Source organism: Mytilus edulis, chromosome 7 (genome assembly GCF_963676685.1).
Source record: "Mytilus edulis chromosome 7, xbMytEdul2.2, whole genome shotgun sequence".
Classification (NCBI taxonomy): domain Eukaryota; kingdom Metazoa; phylum Mollusca; class Bivalvia; order Mytilida; family Mytilidae; genus Mytilus; species Mytilus edulis.
The window spans coordinates 93,032,914-93,060,466 of record NC_092350.1 but is presented as its reverse complement, the minus strand read 5'-3'; the positions used below and the strand labels follow the sequence as shown (position 1 = coordinate 93,060,466).

Genomic DNA, 27,553 nt, shown 5'->3' with positions numbered 1-27,553 from the left:
ATTTATAACTGGCCCAATACAGCAACAGCCAACTTAGGTTCTGATGTCTGATTTATAACTGGCCCAATACAGCAACAGTCAACTTAGGTTCTGATGTCTGATTTATAACTGGCCCAATACAGCAACAGTCAACTTTGGTTCTGATGTCTGATTTATAACTGGCCCAATACAGCAACAGTCAACTTTGGTTCTGATGTCTGATTTATAACTAGCCCAATACAGCAACAGTCAACTTAGATTCTGATGTCTGATTTATAACTGGCCCAATACAGCAACAGTCTGATTTATAACTGGCCCAATACAGCAACAGTCAACTTAGGTTCTGATGTATGATTTATAACTGGCCCAATACAGAAACAGTCAACTTAGGTTCTGATGTCTGATTTATAACTGGCCCAATACAGCAACAGTCAACTTAGGTTCTGATGTCTGATTTATAACTGGCCCAATACAGAAACAGTCAACTTAGGTTCTGATGTCTGATTTTTAACTGGCCCAATACAGAAACAGTCAACTTAGGTTCTGATGTCTGATTTATAACTGGCCCAATACAGCAACAGTCAACTTAGGTTCTGATGTCTGATTTATAACTGGCCCAATACAGAAACAGTCAACTTAGGTTCTGATGTCTGATTTTTAACTGGCCCAATACAGCAACAGTCAACTTAGGTTCTGATGTCTGATTTATAACTAGCCCAATACAGCAACAGTCAACTTAGGTTCTGATGTCTGATTTATAACTGGCCCAATACAGCAAAAGCCAACTTAGGTTCTGATGTCTGATTTATAACTGGCCCAATACAGCAACAGTCAACTTTGGTTCTGATGTCTGATTTATAACTGGCCCAATACAGCAACAGTCAACTTAGATTCTGATGTCTGATTTATAACTGGCCCAATACAGCAACAGTCAACTTAGGTTCTAATGTCTGATTTGTAACTGGCCCAATACAGCAACAGTCAACTTAGGTTCTGATGTCTGATTTGTAACTGGCCCAATACAGCAACAGTCAACTTAGGTTCTGATGTCTGATTTATAACTGGCCCAATACAGCAACAGTCAACTTAGGTTCTGATGTCTGATTTATAACTGGCCCAATACAGCAACAGCCAACTTAGGTTCTGATGTCTGATTTATAACTGGCCCAATACAGCAAAAGTCAACTTAGGTTCTGATGTCTGATTTATAACTGGCCCAATACAGCAACAGTCAGCTTTGGTTCTGATGTCTGATTTATAACTAGCCCAATACAGCAACAGTCAACTTAGATTCTGATGTCTGATTTATAACTGGCCCAATACAGCAACAGTCAACTTTGGTTCTGATGTCTGATTTATAACTGGCCCAATACAGCAACAGTCAACTTAGGTTCTGATGTCTGATTTATAACTGGCCCAATACAGCAACAGTCAACTTAGGTTCTAACGTCTGATTTATAACTGGCCCAATACAGCAACAGTCAACTTAGGTTCTGATGTCTGATTTATAACTGGCCCAATACAGCAACAGTCAACTTAGGTTCTGATGTCTGATTTATAACTGGCCCAATACAGCAACAGTCAACTTAGGTTCTGATGTCTGATTTATAACTGGCCCAATACAGCAACAGTCAACTTAGGTTCTGATGTCTGATTTATAACTGGCCCAATACAGCAACAGCCAACTTAGGTTCTGATGTCTGATTTATAACTGGCCCAATACAGCAACAGTCAACTTAGGTTCTGATGTCTGATTTATAACTGGCCCAATACAGCAACAGTCAACTTTGGTTCTGATGTCTGATTTATAACTGGCCCAATACAGCAACAGTCAACTTTGGTTCTGATGTCTGATTTATAACTAGCCCAATACAGCAACAGTCAACTTAGATTCTGATGTCTGATTTATAACTGGCCCAATACAGCAACAGTCTGATTTATAACTGGCCCAATACAGCAACAGTCAACTTAGGTTCTGATGTATGATTTATAACTGGCCCAATACAGAAACAGTCAACTTAGGTTCTGATGTCTGATTTATAACTGGCCCAATACAGCAACAGTCAACTTAGGTTCTGATGTCTGATTTATAACTGGCCCAATACAGAAACAGTCAACTTAGGTTCTGATGTCTGATTTTTAACTGGCCCAATACAGCAACAGTCAACTTAGGTTCTGATGTCTGATTTATAACTAGCCCAATACAGCAACAGTCAACTTAGGTTCTGATGTCTGATTTATAACTGGCCCAATACAGCAAAAGCCAACTTAGGTTCTGATGTCTGATTTATAACTGGCCCAATACAGCAACAGCCAACTTAGGTTCTGATGTCTGATTTATAACTGGCCCAATACAGCAACAGCCAACTTAGGTTCTGATGTCTGATTTATAACTGGCCCAATACAGCAACAGTCAACTTAGGTTCTGATGTCTGATTTATAACTGGCCCAATACAGCAACAGTCAACTTTGGTTCTGATGTCTGATTTATAACTAGCCCAATACAGCAACAGTCAACTTAGGTTCTGATGTCTGATTTATAACTGGCCCAATACAGCAACAGCCAACTTAGGTTCTGATGTCTGATTTATAACTGGCCCAATACAGCAACAGTCAACTTAGGTTCTGATGTCTGATTTATAACTGGCCCAATACAGCAACAGTCAACTTAGGTTCTGATGTCTGATTTATAACTGGCCCAATACAGCAACAGTCAACTTAGATTCTGATGTCTGATTTATAACTGGCCCAATACAGCAACAGTCAACTTAGGTTCTGATGTCTGATTTATAACTGGCCCAATACAGCAACAGTCAACTTAGGTTCTGATGTCTGATTTATAACTGGCCCAATACAGCAACAGTCAACTTAGGTTCTGATGTCTGATTTATAACTGGCCCAATACAGCAACAGCCAACTTAGGTTCTGATGTCTGATTTATAACTGGCCAAATACAGCAACAGCCAACTTAGGTTCTGATGTCTGATTTATAACTGGCCCAATACAGCAAAAGCCAACTTAGGTTCTGATGTCTGATTTATAACTGGCCCAATACAGCAACAGTCAACTTAGGTTCTGATGTCTGATTTATAACTGGCCCAATACAGCAACAGTCAACTTAGGTTCTGATGTCTGATTTATAACTGGCCCAATACAGCAACAGTCAACTTAGGTTCTGATGTCTGATTTATAACTGGCCCAATACAGCAACAGTCAACTTAGGTTCTGATGTCTGATTTATAACTGGCCCAATACAGCAACAGTCAACTTAGGTTCTGATGTCTGATTTATAACTGGCCCAATACAGAAACAGTCAACTTAGGTTCTGATGTCTGATTTTTAACTGGCCCAATACAGCAACAGTCAACTTAGGTTCTGATGTCTGATTTTTAACTGGCCCAATACAGCAACAGTCAACTTAGGTTCTGATGTCTGATTTATAACTGGCCCAATACAGCAAAAGCCAACTTAGGTTCTGATGTCTGATTTATAACTGGCCCAATACAGCAACAGTCAACTTTGGTTCTGATGTCTGATTTATAACTAGCCCAATACAGCAACAGTCAACTTAGATTCTGATGTCTGATTTATAACTGGCCCAATACAGCAACAGTCAACTTAGGTTCTAATGTCTGATTTATAACTGGCCCAATACAGCAACAGTCAACTTAGGTTCTGATGTCTGATTTATAACTGGCCCAATACAGCAACAGTCAACTTAGGTTCTGATGTCTGATTTATAACTGGCCCAATACAGCAACAGTCAACTTAGGTTCTGATGTCTGATTTATAACTGGCCCAATACAGCAACAGCCAACTTAGGGTCTGATTTTAACTGGCCCAATACAGCAAAAGTCAACTTAGGTTCTGATGTCTGATTTATAACTGGCCCAATACAGCAACAGTCAACTTTGGTTCTGATGTCTGATTTATAACTAGCCCAATACAGCAACAGTCAACTTAGATTCTGATGTCTGATTTATAACTGGCCCAATACAGCAACAGTCAACTTTGGTTCTGATGTCTGATTTATAACTGGCCCAATACAGCAACAGTCAACTTAGGTTCTGATGTCTGATTTATAACTGGCCCAATACAGCAACAGTCAACTTAGGTTCTGATGTCTGATTTATAACTGGCCCAATACAGCAACAGTCAACTTAGGTTCTGATGTCTGATTTATAACTGGCCCAATACAGCAACAGTCAACTTAGGTTCTGATGTCTGATTTATAACTGGCCCAATACAGCAACAGTCAACTTAGGTTCTGATGTCTGATTTATAACTGGCCCAATACAGCAACAGTCAACTTAGGTTCTGATGTCTGATTTATAACTGGCCCAATATAGAAACAGTCAACTTAGGTTCTGATGTCTGATTTTTAACTGGCCCAATACAGCAACAGTCAACTTAGGTTCTGATGTCTGATTTTTAACTGGCCCAATACAGCAACAGTCAACTTAGGTTCTGATGTCTGATTTATAACTGGCCCAATACAGCAAAAGCCAACTTAGGTTCTGATGTCTGATTTATAACTGGCCCAATACAGCAACAGTCAACTTTGGTTCTGATGTCTGATTTATAACTAGCCCAATACAGCAACAGTCAACTTAGATTCTGATGTCTGATTTATAACTGGCCCAATACAGCAACAGTCAACTTAGGTTCTAATGTCTGATTTATAACTGGCCCAATACAGCAACAGTCAACTTAGGTTCTGATGTCTGATTTATAACTGGCCCAATACAGCAACAGTCAACTTAGGTTCTGATGTCTGATTTATAACTGGCCCAATACAGCAACAGTCAACTTAGGTTCTGATGTCTGATTTATAACTGGCCCAATACAGCAACAGCCAAATTAGGTTCTGATGTCTGATTTATAACTGGCCCAATACAGCAAAAGTCAACTTAGGTTCTGATGTCTGATTTATAACTGGCCCAATACAGCAACAGTCAACTTTGGTTCTGATGTCTGATTTATAACTAGCCCAATACAGCAACAGTCAACTTAGATTCTGATGTCTGATTTATAACTGGCCCAATACAGCAACAGTCAACTTTGGTTCTGATGTCTGATTTATAACTGGCCCAATACAGCAACAGTCAACTTAGGTTCTGATGTCTGATTTATAACTGGCCCAATACAGCAACAGTCAACTTAGGTTCTAATGTCTGATTTATAACTGGCCCAATACAGCAACAGTCAACTTAGGTTCTGATGTCTGATTTATAACTGGCCCAATACAGCAACAGTCAACTTAGGTTCTGATGTCTGATTTATAACTGGCCCAATACAGCAACAGTCAACTTAGGTTCTGATGTCTGATTTATAACTGGCCCAATACAGCAACAGTCAACTTAGGTTCTGATGTCTGATTTATAACTGGCCCAATACAGCAACAGCCAACTTAGGTTCTGATGTCTGATTTATAACTGGCCCAATACAGCAACAGCCAACTTAGGTTCTGATGTCTGATTTATAACTGGCCCAATACAGCAACAGCCAACTTAGGTTCTGATGTCTGATTTATAACTGGCCCAATACAGCAAAAGCCAACTTAGGTTCTGATGTCTGATTTATAACTGGCCCAATACAGCAACAGTCAACTTAGGTTCTGATGTCTGATTTATAACTGGCCCAATACAGCAACAGTCAACTTAGGTTCTGATGTCTGATTTATAACTGGCCCAATATAGAAACAGTCAACTTAGGTTCTGATGTCTGATTTTTAACTGGCCCAATACAGCAACAGTCAACTTAGGTTCTGATGTCTGATTTTTAACTGGCCCAATACAGCAACAGTCAACTTAGGTTCTGATGTCTGATTTATAACTGGCCCAATATAGAAACAGTCAACTTAGGTTCTGATGTCTGATTTTTAACTGGCCCAATACAGCAACAGTCAACTTAGGTTCTGATGTCTGATTTTTAACTGGCCCAATACAGCAACAGTCAACTTAGGTTCTGATGTCTGATTTATAACTGGCCCAATACAGCAACAGTCAACTTTGGTTCTGATGTCTGATTTATAACTGGCCCAATACAGCAACAGTCAACTTTGGTTCTGATGTCTGATTTATAACTAGCCCAATACGGCAACAGTCAACTTAGATTCTGATGTCTGATTTATAACTGGCCCAATACAGCAACAGTCTGATTTATAACTGGCCCAATACAGCAACCGTCAACTTAGGTTCTGATGTATGATTTATAACTGGCCCAATACAGAAACAGTCAACTTAGGTTCTGATGTCTGATTTATAACTGGCCCAATACAGCAACAGTCAACTTAGGTTCTGATGTCTGATTTATAACTGGCCCAATACAGAAACAGTCAACTTAGGTTCTGATGTCTGATTTATAACTGGCCCAATACAGCAACAGTCAACTTAGGTTCTGATGTCTGATTTATAACTAGCCCAATACAGCAACAGTCAACTTAGGTTCTGATGTCTGATTTATAACTGGCCCAATACAGCAAAAGCCAACTTAGGTTCTGATGTCTGATTTATAACTGGCCCAATACAGCAACAGTCAACTTAAGTTCTGATGTCTGATTTATAACTGGCCCAATACAGCAACAGTCAACTTAGGTTCTGATGTCTGATTTATAACTGGCCCAATACAGCAACAGTCAACTTTGGTTCTGATGTCTGATTTATAACTAGCCCAATACAGCAACAGTCAACTTAGGTTGTGATGTCTGATTTATAACTAGCCCAATAAGCAACAGCCAACTTTGGTTCTGATGTCTGATTTATAACTGGCCCAATACAGCAACAGTCAACTTAGGTTCTGATGTCTGATTTATAACTGGCCCAATACAGCAACAGTCAACTTAGTTTCTGATGTCTGATTTATAACTGGCCCAATACAGCAACAGTCAACTTTGGTTCTGATGTTTGATTTATAACTAGCCCAATACAGCAACAGTCAACTTAGATTCTGATGTCTGATTTATAACTGGCCCAATACAGCAACAGTCAACTTAGGTTCTGATGTCTGATTTATAACTGGCCCAATACAGCAACAGTCAACTTAGGTTCTGATGTCTGATTTATAACTGGCCCAATACAGCAACAGTCAACTTAGGTTCTGATGTCTGATTTATAACTGGCCCAATACAGCAACAGTCAACTTAGGTTCTGATGTCTGATTTATAACTGGCCCAATACAGCAACAGTCAACTTAGGTTCTGATGTCTGATTTATAACTGGCCCAATACAGCAACAGCCAACTTAGATTCTGATGTCTGATTTATAACTGGCCCAATACAGCAAAAGTCAACTTAGGTTCTGATGTCTGATTTATAACTGGCCCAATACAGCAACAGTCAACTTTGGTTCTGATGTCTGATTTATAACTAGCCCAATACAGCAACAGTCAACTTAGATTCTGATGTCTGATTTATAACTGGCCCAATACAGCAACAGTCAACTTTGGTTCTGATGTCTGATTTATAACTGGCCCAATACAGCAACAGTCAACTTAGGTTCTGATGTCTGATTTATAACTGGCCCAATACAGCAACAGTCAACTTAGGTTCTAATGTCTGATTTATAACTGGCCCAATACAGCAACAGTCAACTTAGGTTCTGATGTCTGATTTATAACTGGCCCAATACAGCAACAGTCAACTTAGAATCTGATGTCTGATTTATAACTGGCCCAATACAGCAACAGTCAACTTAGGTTCTGATGTCTGATTTATAACTGGCCCAATACAGCAACAGTCAACTTAGGTTCTGATGTCTGATTTATAACTGGCCCAATACAGCAACAGCCAACTTAGGTTCTGATGTCTGATTTATAACTGGCCCAATACAGCAACAGCCAACTTAGGTTCTGATGTCTGATTTATAACTGGCCCAATACAGCAACAGCCAACTTAGGTTCTGATGTCTGATTTATAACTGGCCCAATACAGCAAAAGCCAACTTAGGTTCTGATGTCTGATTTATAACTGGCCCAATACAGCAACAGTCAACTTAGGTTCTGATGTCTGATTTATAACTGGCCCAATACAGCAACAGTCAACTTTGGTTCTGATGTCTGATTTATAACTGGCCCAATACAGCAACAGTCAACTTTGGTTCTGATGTCTGATTTATAACTAGCCCAATACGGCAACAGTCAACTTAGATTCTGATGTCTGATTTATAACTGGCCCAATACAGCAACAGTCTGATTTATAACTGGCCCAATACAGCAACAGTCAACTTAGGTTCTGATGTATGATTTATAACTGGCCCAATACAGAAACAGTCAACTTAGGTTCTGATGTCTGATTTATAACTGGCCCAATACAGCAACAGTCAACTTAGGTTCTGATGTCTGATTTATAACTGGCCCAATACAGAAACAGTCAACTTAGGTTCTGATGTCTGATTTTTAACTGGCCCAATACAGCAACAGTCAACTTAGGTTCTGATGTCTGATTTATAACTAGCCCAATACAGCAACAGTCAACTTAGGTTCTGATGTCTGATTTATAACTGGCCCAATACAGCAAAAGCCAACTTAGGTTCTGATGTCTGATTTATAACTGGCCCAATACAGCAACAGTCAACTTAAGTTCTGATGTCTGATTTATAACTGGCCCAATACAGCAACAGTCAACTTAGGTTCTGATGTCTGATTTATAACTGGCCCAATACAGCAACAGTCAACTTTGCTTCTGATGTCTGATTTATAACTAGCCCAATACAGCAACAGTCAACTTAGGTTCTGATGTCTGATTTATAACTAGCCCAATACAGCAACAGCCAACTTAGGTTCTGATGTCTGATTTATAACTGGCCCAATACAGCAACAGTCAACTTAGGTTCTGATGTCTGATTTATAACTGGCCCAATACAGCAACAGTCAACTTAGTTTCTGATGTCTGATTTATAACTGGCCCAATACAGCAACAGTCAACTTTGGTTCTGATGTTTGATTTATAACTAGCCCAATACAGCAACAGTCAACTTAGATTCTGATGTCTGATTTATAACTGGCCCAATACAGCAACAGTCAACTTAGGTTCTGATGTCTGATTTATAACTGGCCCAATACAGCAACAGTCAACTTAGGTTCTGATGTCTGATTTATAACTGGCCCAATACAGCAACAGTCAACTTAGGTTCTGATATCTGATTTATAACTGGCCCAATACAGCAACAGTCAACTTAGGTTCTGATGTCTGATTTATAACTGGCCCAATACAGCAACAGTCAACTTAGGTTCTGATGTCTGATTTATAACTGGCCTAATACAGCAACAGTTAGGTTCTGATGTCTGATTTATAACTGGCCCAATACAGCAACAGCCAACTTAGGTTCTGATGTCTGATTTATAACTGGCCCAATACAGCAACAGCCAACTTAGGTTCTGATGTCTGATTTATAACTGGCCCAATACAGCAAAAGCCAACTTAGGTTCTGATGTCTGATTTATAACTGGCCCAATACAGCAACAGTCAACTTAGGTTCTGATGTCTGATTTATAACTGGCCCAATACAGCAACAGTCAACTTAGGTTCTGATGTCTGATTTATAACTGGCCCAATACAGCAACAGTCAACTTTGGTTCTGATGTCTGATTTATAACTAGCCCAATACAGCAACAGTCAACTTAGATTCTGATGTCTGATTTATAACTGGCCCAATACAGCAACAGTCAACTTAGGTTCTAATGTCTGATTTATAACTGGCCCAATACAGCAACAGTCAACTTAGGTTCTGATGTCTGATTTATAACTAGCCCAATACAGCAACAGTCAACTTAGGTTCTGATGTCTGATTTATAACTGGCCCAATACAGCAACAGTCAACTTAGGTTCTGATGTCTGATTTATAACTGGCCCAATACAGCAACAGCCAACTTAGGTTCTGATGTCTGATTTATAACTGGCCCAATACAGCAAAAGTCAACTTAGGTTCTGATGTCTGATTTATAACTGGCCCAATACAGCAACAGTCAACTTTGGTTCTGATGTCTGATTTATAACTAGCCGAATACAGCAACAGTCAACTTAGATTCTGATGTCTGATTTATAACTGGCCCAATACAGCAACAGTCAACTTAGGTTCTATTGTCTGATTTATAACTGGCCCAATACAGCAACAGTCAACTTAGGTTCTGATGTCTGATTTATAACTGGCCCAATACAGCAACAGTCAACTTAGGTTCTAATGTCTGATTTATAACTGGCCCAATACAGCAACAGTCAACTTAGGTTCTGATGTCTGATTTATAACTGGCCCAATACAGCAACAGTCAACTTAGGTTCTGATGTCTGATTTATAACTGGCCCAATACAGCAACAGTCAACTTAGGTTCTGATGTCTGATTTATAACTGGCCCAATACAGCAACAGTCAACTTAGGTTCTGATGTCTGATTTATAACTGGCCCAATACAGCAACAGCCAACTTAGGTTCTGATGTCTGATTTATAACTGGCCCAATACAGCAACAGCCAACTTAGGTTCTGATGTCTGATTTATAACTGGCCCAATACAGCAACAGCCAACTTAGGTTCTGATGTCTGATTTATAACTGGCCCAATACAGCAAAAGCCAACTTAGGTTCTGATGTCTGATTTATAACTGGCCCAATACAGCAACAGTCAACTTAGGTTCTGATGTCTGATTTATAACTGGCCCAATACAGCAACAGTCAACTTAGGTTCTGATGTCTGATTTATAACTGGCCCAATACAGCAACAGTCAACTTTGGTTCTGATGTCTGATTTATAACTGGCCCAATACAGCAACAGTCAACTTAGGTTCTGATGTCTGATTTATAACTGGCCCAATACAGCAACAGCCAACTTAGGTTCTGATGTCTGATTTATAACTGGCCCAATACAGCAACAGCCAACTTAGGTTCTGATGTCTGATTTATAACTGGCCCAATACAGCAACAGCCAACTTAGGTTCTGATGTCTGATTTATAACTGGCCCAATACAGCAAAAGCCAACTTAGGTTCTGATGTCTGATTTATAACTGGCCCAATACAGCAACAGTCAACTTAGGTTCTGATGTCTGATTTATAACTGGCCCAATACAGCAACAGTCAACTTAGGTTCTGATGTCTGATTTATAACTGGCCCAATACAGCAACAGTCAACTTAGGTTCTGATGTCTGATTTATAACTGGCCCAATACAGCAACAGTCAACTTAGGTTCTGATGTCTGATTTATAACTGGCCCAATACAGCAACAGTCAACTTAGGTTCTGATGTCTGATTTATAACTGGCCCAATACAGAAACAGTCAACTTAGGTTCTGATGTCTGATTTTTAACTGGCCCAATACAGCAACAGTCAACTTAGGTTCTGATGTCTGATTTTTAACTGGCCCAATACAGCAACAGTCAACTTAGGTTCTGATGTCTGATTTATAACTGGCCCAATACAGCAAAAGCCAACTTAGGTTCTGATGTCTGATTTATAACTGGCCCAATACAGCAACAGTCAACTTTGGTTCTGATGTCTGATTTATAACTAGCCCAATACAGCAACAGTCAACTTAGATTCTGATGTCTGATTTATAACTGGCCCAATACAGCAACAGTCAACTTAGGTTCTAATGTCTGATTTATAACTGGCCCAATACAGCAACAGTCAACTTAGGTTCTGATGTCTGATTTATAACTGGCCCAATACAGCAACAGTCAACTTAGGTTCTGATGTCTGATTTATAACTGGCCCAATACAGCAACAGTCAACTTAGGTTCTGATGTCTGATTTATAACTGGCCCAATACAGCAACAGCCAACTTAGGGTCTGATTTTAACTGGCCCAATACAGCAAAAGTCAACTTAGGTTCTGATGTCTGATTTATAACTGGCCCAATACAGCAACAGTCAACTTTGGTTCTGATGTCTGATTTATAACTAGCCCAATACAGCAACAGTCAACTTAGATTCTGATGTCTGATTTATAACTGGCCCAATACAGCAACAGTCAACTTTGGTTCTGATGTCTGATTTATAACTGGCCCAATACAGCAACAGTCAACTTAGGTTCTGATGTCTGATTTATAACTGGCCCAATACAGCAACAGTCAACTTAGGTTCTGATGTCTGATTTATAACTGGCCCAATACAGCAACAGTCAACTTAGGTTCTGATGTCTGATTTATAACTGGCCCAATACAGCAACAGTCAACTTAGGTTCTGATGTCTGATTTATAACTGGCCCAATACAGCAACAGTCAACTTAGGTTCTGATGTCTGATTTATAACTGGCCCAATACAGCAACAGTCAACTTAGGTTCTGATGTCTGATTTATAACTGGCCCAATATAGAAACAGTCAACTTAGGTTCTGATGTCTGATTTTTAACTGGCCCAATACAGCAACAGTCAACTTAGGTTCTGATGTCTGATTTTTAACTGGCCCAATACAGCAACAGTCAACTTAGGTTCTGATGTCTGATTTATAACTGGCCCAATACAGCAAAAGCCAACTTAGGTTCTGATGTCTGATTTATAACTGGCCCAATACAGCAACAGTCAACTTTGGTTCTGATGTCTGATTTATAACTAGCCCAATACAGCAACAGTCAACTTAGATTCTGATGTCTGATTTATAACTGGCCCAATACAGCAACAGTCAACTTAGGTTCTAATGTCTGATTTATAACTGGCCCAATACAGCAACAGTCAACTTAGGTTCTGATGTCTGATTTATAACTGGCCCAATACAGCAACAGTCAACTTAGGTTCTGATGTCTGATTTATAACTGGCCCAATACAGCAACAGTCAACTTAGGTTCTGATGTCTGATTTATAACTGGCCCAATACAGCAACAGCCAAATTAGGTTCTGATGTCTGATTTATGACTGGCCCAATACAGCAAAAGTCAACTTAGGTTCTGATGTCTGATTTATAACTGGCCCAATACAGCAACAGTCAACTTTGGTTCTGATGTCTGATTTATAACTAGCCCAATACAGCAACAGTCAACTTAGATTCTGATGTCTGATTTATAACTGGCCCAATACAGCAACAGTCAACTTTGGTTCTGATGTCTGATTTATAACTGGCCCAATACAGCAACAGTCAACTTAGGTTCTGATGTCTGATTTATAACTGGCCCAATACAGCAACAGTCAACTTAGGTTCTAATGTCTGATTTATAACTGGCCCAATACAGCAACAGTCAACTTAGGTTCTGATGTCTGATTTATAACTGGCCCAATACAGCAACAGTCAACTTAGGTTCTGATGTCTGATTTATAACTGGCCCAATACAGCAACAGTCAACTTAGGTTTTGATGTCTGATTTATAACTGGCCCAATACAGCAACAGTCAACTTAGGTTCTGATGTCTGATTTATAACTGGCCCAATACAGCAACAGCCAACTTAGGTTCTGATGTCTGATTTATAACTGGCCCAATACAGCAACAGCCAACTTAGGTTCTGATGTCTGATTTATAACTGGCCCAATACAGCAACAGCCAACTTAGGTTCTGATGTCTGATTTATAACTGGCCCAATACAGCAAAAGCCAACTTAGGTTCTGATGTCTGATTTATAACTGGCCCAATACAGCAACAGTCAACTTAGGTTCTGATGTCTGATTTATAACTGGCCCAATACAGCAACAGTCAACTTTGGTTCTGATGTCTGATTTATAACTGGCCCAATACAGCAACAGTCAACTTTGGTTCTGATGTCTGATTTATAACTAGCCCAATACGGCAACAGTCAACTTAGATTCTGATGTCTGATTTATAACTGGCCCAATACAGCAACAGTCTGATTTATAACTGGCCCAATACAGCAACCGTCAACTTAGGTTCTGATGTATGATTTATAACTGGCCCAATACAGAAACAGTCAACTTAGGTTCTGATGTCTGATTTATAACTGGCCCAATACAGCAACAGTCAACTTAGGTTCTGATGTCTGATTTATAACTGGCCCAATACAGAAACAGTCAACTTAGGTTCTGATGTCTGATTTATAACTGGCCCAATACAGCAACAGTCAACTTAGGTTCTGATGTCTGATTTATAACTAGCCCAATACAGCAACAGTCAACTTAGGTTCTGATGTCTGATTTATAACTGGCCCAATACAGCAAAAGCCAACTTAGGTTCTGATGTCTGATTTAAAACTGGCCCAATACAGCAACAGTCAACTTAAGTTCTGATGTCTGATTTATAACTGGCCCAATACAGCAACAGTCAACTTAGGTTCTGATGTCTGATTTATAACTGGCCCAATACAGCAACAGTCAACTTTGGTTCTGATGTCTGATTTATAACTAGCCCAATACAGCAACAGTCAACTTAGGTTGTGATGTCTGATTTATAACTAGCCCAATACAGCAAGAGCCAACTTTGGTTCTGATGTCTGATTTATAACTGGCCCAATACAGCAACAGTCAACTTAGGTTCTGATGTCTGATTTATAACTGGCCCAATACAGCAACAGTCAACTTAGTTTCTGATGTCTGATTTATAACTGGCCCAATACAGCAACAGTCAACTTTGGTTCTGATGTTTGATTTATAACTAGCCCAATACAGCAACAGTCAACTTAGATTCTGATGTCTGATTTATAACTGGCCCAATACAGCAACAGTCAACTTAGGTTCTGATGTCTGATTTATAACTGGCCCAATACAGCAACAGTCAACTTAGATTCTGATGTCTGATTTATAACTGGCCCAATACAGCAACAGTCAACTTAGGTTCTGATGTCTGATTTATTACTGGCCCAATACAGCAACAGTCAACTTAGGTTCTGATGTCTGATTTATAACTGGCCCAATACAGCAACAGTCAACTTAGGTTCTGATATCTGATTTATAACTGGCCCAATACAGCAACAGTCAACTTAGGTTCTGATGTCTGATTTATAACTGGCCCAATACAGCAACAGTCAACTTAGGTTCTGATGTCTGATTTATAACTGGCCCAATACAGCAACAGTTAGGTTCTGATGTCTGATTTATAACTGGCCCAATACAGCAACAGCCAACTTAGGTTCTGATGTCTGATTTATAACTGGCCCAATACAGCAACAGCCAACTTAGGTTCTGATGTCTGATTTATAACTGGCCCAATACAGCAAAAGCCAACTTAGGTTCTGATGTCTGATTTATAACTGGCCCAATACAGCAACAGTCAACTTAGGTTCTGATGTCTGATTTATAACTGGCCCAATACAGCAACAGTCAACTTAGGTTCTGATGTCTGATTTATAACTGGCCCAATACAGCAACAGTCAACTTTGGTTCTGATGTCTGATTTATAACTAGCCCAATACAGCAACAGTCAACTTAGATTCTGATGTCTGATTTATAACTGGCCCAATACAGCAACAGTCAACTTAGGTTCTAATGTCTGATTTATAACTGGCCCAATACAGCAACAGTCAACTTAGGTTCTGATGTCTGATTTATAACTAGCCCAATACAGCAACAGTCAACTTAGGTTCTGATGTCTGATTTATAACTGGCCCAATACAGCAACAGTCAACTTAGGTTCTGATGTCTGATTTATAACTGGCCCAATACAGCAACAGCCAACTTAGGTTCTGATGTCTGATTTATAACTGGCCCAATACAGCAAAAGTCAACTTAGGTTCTGATGTCTGATTTATAACTGGCCCAATACAGCAACAGTCAACTTTGGTTCTGATGTCTGATTTATAACTAGCCGAATACAGCAACAGTCAACTTAGATTCTGATGTCTGATTTATAACTGGCCCAATACAGCAACAGTCAACTTAGGTTCTATTGTCTGATTTATAACTGGCCCAATACAGCAACAGTCAACTTAGGTTCTGATGTCTGATTTATAACTGGCCCAATACAGCAACAGTCAACTTAGGTTCTGATGTCTGATTTATAACTGGCCCAATACAGCAACAGTCAACTTAGGTTCTGATGTCTGATTTATAACTGGCCCAATACAGCAACAGTCAACTTAGGTTCTGATGTCTGATTTATAACTGGCCCAATACAGCAACAGCCAACTTAGGTTCTGATGTCTGATTTATAACTGGCCCAATACAGCAACAGCCAACTTAGGTTCTGATGTCTGATTTATAACTGGCCCAATACAGCAACAGCCAACTTAGGTTCTGATGTCTGATTTATAACTGGCCCAATACAGCAAAAGCCAACTTAGGTTCTGATGTCTGATTTATAACTGGCCCAATACAGCAACAGTCAACTTAGGTTCTGATGTCTGATTTATAACTGGCCCAATACAGCAACAGTCAACTTAGGTTCTGATGTCTGATTTATAACTGGCCCAATACAGCAACAGTCAACTTTGGTTCTGATGTCTGATTTATAACTGGCCCAATACAGCAACAGTCAACTTAGGTTCTGATGTCTGATTTATAACTGGCCCAATACAGCAACAGCCAACTTAGGTTCTGATGTCTGATTTATAACTGGCCCAATACAGCAACAGCCAACTTAGGTTCTGATGTCTGATTTATAACTGGCCCAATACAGCAACAGCCAACTTAGGTTCTGATGTCTGATTTATAACTGGCCCAATACAGCAAAAGCCAACTTAGGTTCTGATGTCTGATTTATAACTGGCCCAATACAGCAACAGTCAACTTAGGTTCTGATGTCTGATTTATAACTGGCCCAATACAGCAACAGTCAACTTAGGTTCTGATGTCTGATTTATAACTGGCCCAATACAGCAACAGTCAACTTTGGTTCTGATGTCTGATTTATAACTAGCCCAATACAGCAACAGTCAACTTAGATTCTGATGTCTGATTTATAACTGGCCCAATACAGCAACAGTCAACTTAGGTTCTAATGTCTGATTTATAACTGGCCCAATACAGCAACAGTCAACTTAGGTTCTGATGTCTGATTTATAACTAGCCCAATACAGCAACAGTCAACTTAGATTCTGATGTCTGATTTGTAACTGGCCCAATACAGCAACAGTCAACTTAGGTTCTGATGTATGATTTATAACTGGCCCAATACAGAAACAGTCAACTTAGGTTCTGATGTCTGATTTATAACTGGCCCAATACAGCAACAGTCAACTTAGGTTCTGATGTCTGATTTATAACTGGCCCAATACAGAAACAGTCAACTTAGGTTCTGATGTCTGATTTTTAACTGGCCCAATACAGCAACAGTCAACTTAGGTTCTGATGTCTGATTTATAACTAGCCCAATACAGCAACAGTCAACTTAGGCTCTGATGTCTGATTTATAACTGGCCCAATACAGCAAAAGCCAACTTAGGTTCTGATGTCTGATTTATAACTGGCCCAATACAGCAACAGTCAACTTAGGTTCTGATGTCTGATTTATAACTGGCCCAATACAGCAACAGTCAACTTTGGTTCTGATGTCTGATTTATAACTAGCCCAATACAGCAACAGTCAACTTAGATTCTGATGTCTGATTTATAACTGGCCCAATACAGCAACAGTCAACTTAGGTTCTGATGTCTGATTTATAACTGGCCCAATACAGCAACAGTCAACTTAGGTTCTGATGTCTGATTTATAACTGGCCCAATACAGCAACAGTCAACTTAGGTTCTGATGTCTGATTTATAACTGGCCCAATACAGCAACAGCCAACTTAGGTTCTGATGTCTGATTTATAACTGGCCCAATACAGCAAAAGTCAACTTAGGTTCTGATGTCTGATTTATAACTGGCCCAATACAGCAACAGTCAACTTAGGTTCTGATGTCTGATTTATAACTGGCCCAATACAGCAACAGTCAACTTAGGTTCTGATGTCTGATTTATAACTGGCCCAATACAGCAACAGTCAACTTTGGTTCTGATGTCTGATTTATAACTAGCCCAATACAGCAACAGTCAACTTAGATTCTGATGTCTGATTTATAACTGGCCCAATACAGCAACAGTCAACTTAGGTTCTAAGGTCTGATTTATAACTGGCCCAATACAGCAACAGTCAACTTAGGTTCTGATGTCTGATTTATAACTGGCCCAATACAGCAACAGTCAACTTAGGTTCTGATGTCTGATTTATAACTGGCCCAATACAGCAACAGTCAACTTAGGTTCTGATGTCTGATTTATAACTGGCCCAATACAGCAACAGCCAACTTAGGTTCTGATGTCTGATTTATAACTGGCCCAATACAGCAAAAGTCAACTTAGGTTCTGATGTCTGATTTATAACTGGCCCAATACAGCAACAGTCAACTTTGGTTCTGATGTCTGATTTATAACTAGCCAAATACAGCAACAGTCAACTTAGATTCTGATGTCTGATTTATAACTGGCCCAATACAGCAACATTCAACTTAGGTTCTAATGTCTGATTTATAACTGGCCCAATACAGCAACAGTCAACTTAGGTTCTGATGTCTGATTTATAACTGGCCCAATACAGCAACAGTCAACTGTCAACCTAGGTTCTGATGTCTGATTTATAACTGGCCCAATACAGCAACAGTCAACTTAGGTTCTGATGTCTGATTTATAACTGGCCCAATACAGCAACAGTCAACCTAGGTTCTGATGTCTGATTTATAACTGGCCCAATACAGCAACAGCCAACTTAGGTTCTGATGTCTGATTTATAACTGGCCCAATACAGCAACAGCCAACTTAGGTTCTGATGTCTGATTTATAACGGGCCCAATACAGCAAAAGTCAACTTAGGTTCTGATGTTTGATTTATAACTGGCCCAATACAGCAACAGTCAACTTAGGTTCTGATGTCTGATTTATAGCTGGCCCAATACAGCAACAGTCAACTTAGGTTCTGATGTCTGATTTATAACTGGCCCATATTGAATACAAAAATAGTCAACTTAGGTTCTGATGTCTTATTTTAAACTTAAAGATTTAATTCTTTTTATAGCTGTCTATTATTTAGTATATAAATACAATTACATGTATGTTTCAGAAGAAACCTTATTTTGATTTAGGATAACAATGCTTATGTGTATCATATTTAAATTAACTTTCGTATCCCATTCATGATGACACACATGTGCTAACACAAAAAATGTGCACAGGCTATGCCGTAAATATATAAATAGTAATAATCGATTTTTCATATCATAGCAAAAAAAATGAATTATAAGTAGTGAATGCTAAAATCTTTTAGTAATTTCATAAGGTTGAAAGTGCACATATTTTCAGAATGAAGCGCTTTCATGCTTCATACAGAATGTACTTCGGTCAACGCTTTTACACCCCAATGAATTTACAAAAAGAAGCATTCAGTTCTTAAATTGATATTTGAGAGGACCAGTAGAGGACTAGGGTTGCACTTAGTCTTATAGCATTTTGTGGTACTAACCCCTAACCCCATTTCGTAATATAAAGGTTAAACTTTAAAAATAACCTCAGATCAAACTTGTCTTTATAATATAAAGCATGTGATGGTAGTTGCTTTCTTCTTGAGGTAACTTTGTTCTAAAGTTTTTGATGTGTAGACTTAAATAATATGCATGATTTTAAAATAATTACAGGAAATGTTCAAGGAAGAAGGACACATTCTTCATCAATGGAAGACCCGTAAGTTATTTTGATTAATACATTCATCAAAGTCATATGATTCTTTCAATTAGAAAAGAAATTGAATAATGTAAGTAATTGAGTAAATATATTTATAAAATTTTCATGGTTTTTTGATGTCAAATAAACTCATCATAGATAGATACAAAACAAGTCTTAATTATGCTGATTTTCGCACTGAAAAAAATTGAATGTTCTGCATGATGTTGTGTTAAAATTGTGATATCCAGCTCTAAATGCATCTATAAAACCATATTGAAAAGGGCCCATAATGAATTTAGTACAATGTGTGTCTTTTATTAATATATCATGTTTAAAGCTACAATGATTGACTCCATGTGTGTCCATCATTTTTTTTCATAGAGGGTTAAAATAAATCCAAAGCCCGGGGTGTGATGGCAAAGGTTGAATCCTCTATTGATGAACTTCTGAACTTCTTTTAAACAATCTTTCCTCTATGTTCATGGTTGATGATGAATTTTCCTAAATATGTATTGATTTGCAGAGGGTCAGTCATTTATTGTCAGTAGTGAACCTTATAATGAATTTATCACACACAAGTGTTTCGGCTAATTTAGTTTTGTATAAATAAAACAATGAAGTACAAAAGCATTTGTAGATGATGTCACCACTAAAAGTTGATGTGATGATATGATACCTCTCCTGTATTACTGCTACCTCTCCTGTATCATGTGTATTACTGCTACCTCTCCTGTATTACTACTATTTGTAGATGATGTCACCACTAAAAGTTGATGTGATGATATGATACCTCTCCTGTATTACTGCTACCTCTCCTGTATCATGTGTATTACTGCTACCTCTCCTGTATTACTACTATTTGTAGATGATGTCACCACTAAAAGTTGATGTGATGATATGATACCTCTCCTGTATTACTGCTACCTCTCCTGTATCATGTGTATTACTGCTACCTCTCCTGTATTACTGCTACCTCTCCTGTATTACTACTATTTGTAGATGATGTCACCACTAAAAGTTGATGTGATGATATGATACCTCTCCTGTATTACTGCTACCTCTCCTGTATCATGTGTATTACTGCTACCTCTCCTGTATTACTACTATTTGTAGATGATGTCACCACTAAAAGTTGATGTGATGATATGATACCTCTCCTGTATTACTGCTACCTCTCCTGTATCATGTGTATTACTGCTACCTCTCCTGTATTACTACTATTTGTAGATGATGTCACCACTAAAAGTTGATGTGATGATATGATACCTCTCCTGAAATACTGCTACCTATAAATTATATTTTATCCTAAATTCATTAAGATTATAGAAATTGAGAATGATAATTAGGAATCTGTCAAAGAGCAAAAAAAAAAAGACAAAGGACTGAACAATGTGTCTCAGCCAGAAAATCCAGCACATTGTCGAGCGTCAGCTGGAGCCTAAATTCCAATGCATTCTAGTTAAGTGATTATAGACATCACACTAAACTCCAATGCATACTAGTTAAGTGCTTATAGACATCACACTAAACTCCAATGCATTCTACATTTTGTAGTTAAGGGATTATAGACGTCACACTAAGCTCCAATGCATTCTAGTTACGTGATTATAGACGTCACACTAAGCTCCAATGCATTCTAGTTAAGTGATTATAGACGTCACACTAAACTCCAATGCATTCTAGTTAAGTGATTATAGACGTCATACTAAACTCCAATGCATTCTAGTTAAGTGATTATAGACGTCACACTAAACTCCAATGCATTCTAGTTATGTGATTATAGACATCATACTAAACTCCAATGCATACTAGTTAAGTGATTATAGACGTCATACTAAACTCCAATTCATACTAGTTAAGTGATTATAGACGTCATACTAAACTCCAATTCATACTAGTTAAGTGATTATAGACGTCATACTAAACTCCAATTCATACTAGTTAAGTGATTATAGACATCACACTAAACTCCAATGCATACTAGTTAAGTGATTATAGACATCACACTAAACTCCAATGCATACTAGTTAAGTGATTATAGACATCACACTAAACTCCAATGCATACTAGTTAAGTGATTATAGACATCACACTAAACTCCAATGCATTCTACATTTTGTAGTTAAGGGATTAAAGACGTCACACTAAGCTCCAATGCATTCTAGTTACGTGATTATAGACGTCACACTAAGCTCCAATGCATTCTAGTTACGTGATTATAGACGTCACACTAAACTCCAATGCATTCTAGTTAAGTGATTATAGACGTCATACTAAACTCCAATGCATTCTAGTTAAGTGATTATAGACATCATACTAAACTCCAATGCATACTAGTTAAGTGATTATAGACGTCATACTAAACTCCAATTCATACTAGTTAAGTGATTATAGACGTCATACTAAACTCCAATTCATACTAGTTAAGTGATTATAGACGTCATACTAAACTATAATTCATACTAGTTAAGTGATGATAGACATCACACTAAACTCCAATGCATACTAGTTAAGTGATTATAGACATCACACTAAACTCCAATGCATACTAGTTAAGTGATTATAGACGTCACACTAAACTCCAATGCATACTAGTTAAGTGATTATAGACATCACACTAAACTCCAATGCATACTAGTTAAGTGATTATAGACATCACACTAAACTCCAATACATTCTACATTTTGTAGTTAAGGGATTATAGACATCACACTAAACTCCAATGCATACTAGTTAAGTGATTATAGACATCACACTAAACTCCAATGCATACTAGTTAAGTGATTATAGACGTCACACTAAACTTCAATGCATACTAGTTAAGTGATTATAGACATCACACTAAACTCCAATGCATTCTAGTTAAGGGATTATAGACGTCACACTAAACTCCAATGCATACTAGTTATGTGATTATAGACGTCACACTAAACTCCAATGCATACTAGTTAAGTGATTATAGACATCACACTAAACTCCAATGCATACTAGTTAAGTGATTATAGACGTCACACTAAACTTCAATGCATACTAGTTATGTGATTATAGACGTCAAACTAAACTCCAATCCATACTAGTTATGTGATTATAGACATCACACTAAACTCCAATGCATTCTAGTTAAGTGATTATAGACATCACACTAAACTTCAATGGATTCTAGTTAAGTGATTATAGATGTCACACTAAACTCCAATGCATACTAGTTAAGCGATTATAGACATCACACTAAACTCCAATGCATTCTAGTTAAGGGATTATAGACATCACACTAAACTCCAATGCATTCTAGTTAAGTGATTATAGACGTCATACTAAACTCCAATGCATTCTAGTTAAGTGATTATAGACGTCACACTAAACTCCAATGCATTCTAGTTATGTGATTATAGACGTCATACTAAACTCCAATGCATACTAGTTAAGTGATTATAGACGTCATACTAAACTCCAATTCATACTAGTTAAGTGATTATAGACGTCATACTAAACTCCAATTCATACTAGTTAAGTGATTATAGACGTCATACTAAACTCCAATTCATACTAGTTAAGTGATTATAGACATCACACTAAACTCCAATGCATACTAGTTAAGTGATTATAGACATCACACTAAACTCCAATGCATACTAGTTAAGTGATTATAGACATCAAACTAAACTCCAATGCATACTAGTTAAGTGATTATAGACATCACACTAAACTCCAATGCATTCTACATTTTGTAGTTAAGGGATTATAGACATCACACTAAACTCCAATGCATACTAGTTAAGTGATTATAGACGTCACACTAAACTTCAATGCATTCTAGTTATGTGATTATAGACATCACACTAAACTCCAATGCATTCTAGTTAAGTGATTATAGACATCACACTAAACTTCAATGCATTCTAGTTATGTGATTATAGACATCACACTAAACTCCAATGCATACTAGTTAAGTGATTATAGACGTCACACTAAACTTCAATGCATACTAGTTAAGTGTTTATAGACATCACACTAAACTCCAATGCATACTAGTTAAGTGATTATAGACATCACACTAAACTCCAATGCATACTAGTTAAGTGATTATAGACATCACACTAAACTCCAATGCATTCTACATTTTGTAGTTAAGGGATTAAAGACGTCACACTAAGCTCCAATGCATTCTAGTTACGTGATTATAGACGTCACACTAAGCTCCAATGCATTCTAGTTACGTGATTATAGACGTCACACTAAACTCCAATGCATTCTAGTTAAGTGATTATAGACGTCATACTAAACTCCAATGCATTCTAGTTAAGTGATTATAGACATCATACTAAACTCCAATGCATACTAGTTAAGTGATTATAGACGTCATACTAAACTCCAATTCATACTAGTTAAGTGATTATAGACGTCATACTAAACTCCAATTCATACTAGTTAAGTGATTATAGACGTCATACTAAACTATAATTCATACTAGTTAAGTGATGATAGACATCACACTAAACTCCAATGCATACTAGTTAAGTGATTATAGACATCACACTAAACTCCAATGCATACTAGTTAAGTGATTATAGACGTCACACTAAACTCCAATGCATACTAGTTAAGTGATTATAGACATCACACTAAACTCCAATGCATACTAGTTAAGTGATTATAGACATCACATTAAACTCCAATACATTCTACATTTTGTAGTTAAGGGATTATAGACATCACACTAAACTCCAATGCATACTAGTTAAGTGATTATAGACATCACACTAAACTCCAATGCATACTAGTTAAGTGATTATAGACGTCACACTAAACTTCAATGCATACTAGTTAAGTGATTATAGACATCACACTAAACTCCAATGCATTCTAGTTAAGGGATTATAGACGTCACACTAAACTCCAATGCATACTAGTTATGTGATTATAGACGTCACACTAAACTCCAATGCATACTAGTTAAGTGATTATAGACATCACACTAAACTCCAATGCATACTAGTTAAGTGATTATAGACGTCACACTAAACTTCAATGCATACTAGTTATGTGATTATAGACGTCAAACTAAACTCCAATCCATACTAGTTATGTGATTATAGACATCACACTAAACTCCAATGCATTCTAGTTAAGTGATTATAGACATCACACTAAACTTCAATGGATTCTAGTTAAGTGATTATAGATGTCACACTAAACTCCAATGCATACTAGTTAAGCGATTATAGACATCACACTAAACTCCAATGCATTCTAGTTAAGGGATTATAGACATCACACTAAACTCCAATGCATTCTAGTTAAGTGATTATAGACGTCATACTAAACTCCAATGCATTCTAGTTAAGTGATTATAGACGTCACACTAAACTCCAATGCATTCTAGTTATGTGATTATAGACATCATACTAAACTCCAATGCATACTAGTTAAGTGATTATAGACGTCATACTAAACTCCAATTCATACTAGTTAAGTGATTATAGACGTCATACTAAACTCCAATTCATACTAGTTAAGTGATTATAGACGTCATACTAAACTCCAATTCATACTAGTTAAGTGATTATAGACATCACACTAAACTCCAATGCATACTAGTTAAGTGATTATAGACATCACACTAAACTCCAATGCATACTAGTTAAGTGATTATAGACATCAAACTAAACTCCAATGCATACTAGTTAAGTGATTATAGACATCACACTAAACTCCAATGCATTCTACATTTTGTAGTTAAGGGATTATAGACATCACACTAAACTCCAATGCATACTAGTTAAGTGATTATAGACGTCACACTAAACTTCAATGCATTCTAGTTATGTGATTATAGACATCACACTAAACTCCAATGCATTCTAGTTAAGTGATTATAGACATCACACTAAACTTCAATGCATTCTAGTTATGTGATTATAGACATCACACTAAACTCCAATGCATACTAGTTAAGTGATTATAGACGTCACACTAAACTTCAATGCATACTAGTTAAGTGTTTATAGACATCACACTAAACTCCAATGCATTCTAGTTAAGGGATTATAGACGTCACACTAAACTCCAATGCATACTAGTTATGTGATTATAGACGTCATACTAAACTCCAATGCATACTAGTTAAGTGATTATAGACATCACACTAAACTCCAATGCATACTAGTTAAGTGATTATAGACATCACACTAAACTCCAATGCATACTAGTTAAGTGATTATAGACATCACACTAAACTCCAATGCATACTAGTTAAGTGATTATAGACATCACACTAAACTCCAATACATTCTACATTTTGTAGTTAAGGGATTATAGACATCACACTAAACTCCAATGCATACTAGTTAAGTGATTATAGACATCACACTAAACTCCAATGCATACTAGTTAAGTGATTATAGACGTCACACTAAACTTCAATGCATACTAGTTAAGTGATTATAGACATCACACTAAACTCCAATGCATTCTAGTTAAGGGATTATAGACGTCACACTAAACTCCAATGCATACTAGTTATGTGATTATAGACGTCACACTAAACTCCAATGCATACTAGTTAAGTGATTATAGACATCACACTAAACTCCAATGCATACTAGTTAAGTGATTATAGACGTCACACTAAACTTCAATGCATACTAGTTATGTGATTTTAGACGTCAAACTAAACTCCAATCCATACTAGTTATGTGATTATAGACATCACACTAAACTCCAATGCATTCTAGTTAAGTGATTATAGACATCACACTAAACTCCAATGCATACTAGTTAAGCGATTATAGACATCACACTAAACTCCAATGCATTCTAGTTAAGGGATTATAGACATCACACTAAACTCCAATGCATACTAGTTAAGGGATTATAGACGTCACACTAAACTCCAATGCATACTAGTTAAGTGATTATAGACGTCACACTAAACTCCAATGCATACGAGTTAAGTGATTATAGACATCACACTAAACTCCAATGCATACTAGTTAAGTGATTATAGACGTCACACTAAACTCCAATGCATACTAGTTAAGTGATTATAGACATCATACTAAACTCCAATGCATACTAGTTAAGTGATTATAGACATCATACTAAACTCCAATGCATTCTAGTTAAGTGATTATAGACATCACACTAACCTCCAATGCATACTAGTTAAGTGATTATAGACGTCAAACTAAACTCCAATGCATTCTAGTTAAGTGATTATAGACGTCACACTAAACTCCAATGCATTCTAGTTATGTGATTATAGACATCATACTAAACTCCAATGCATACTAGTTAAGTGATTATAGACGTCATACTAAACTCCAATTCATACTAGTTAAGTGATTATAGACGTCATACTAAACTCCAATTCATACTAGTTAAGTGATTATAGACGTCATACTAAACTCCAATTCATACTAGTTAAGTGATTATAGACATCACACTAAACTCCAATGCATACTAGTTAAGTGATTATAGACATCACACTAAACTCCAATGCATACTAGTTAAGTGATTATAGACATCACACTAAACTCCAATGCATACTAGTTAAGTGATTATAGACATCACACTAAACTCCAATGCATACTAGTTAAGTGCTTATAGACGTCACACTAAACTCCAATGCATTCTACATTTTGTAGTTAAGGGATTAAAGACGTCACACTAAGCTCCAATGCATTCTAGTTACGTGATTATAGACGTCACACTAAGCTCCAATGCATTCTAGTTACGTGATTATAGACGTCACACTAAACTCCAATGCATTCTAGTTAAGTGATTATAGACGTCATACTAAACTCCAATGCATTCTAGTTAAGTGATTATAGACATCATACTAAACTCCAATGCATACTAGTTAAGTGATTATAGACGTCATACTTAACTCCAATTCATACTAGTTAAGTGATTATAGACGTCATACTAAACTCCAATTCATACTAGTTAAGTGATTATAGACGTCATACTAAACTCCAATTCATACTAGTTAAGTGATTATAGACATCACACTAAACTCCAATGCATACTAGTTAAGTGATTATAGACATCACACTAAACTCCAATGCATACTAGTTAA

The 27,553-nt window shown here is 37.3% G+C and overlaps 1 protein-coding gene across 1 annotated transcript in view; it reads left to right on the top strand.

Annotated features, from left to right (window-relative positions):
* The window catches only part of LOC139483511 (ankyrin repeat domain-containing protein 17-like), an 81,489-nt gene that overhangs the window by 12,913 nt on the left and 41,023 nt on the right, over positions 1–27,553 (top strand). Inside the window, exon 3 of the mRNA XM_071267532.1 lies at positions 19,446–19,491. Coding sequence (XP_071123633.1) covers positions 19,446–19,491 — 46 coding nt within the window. The remainder of the gene's footprint in view (positions 1–19,445; positions 19,492–27,553) is intronic.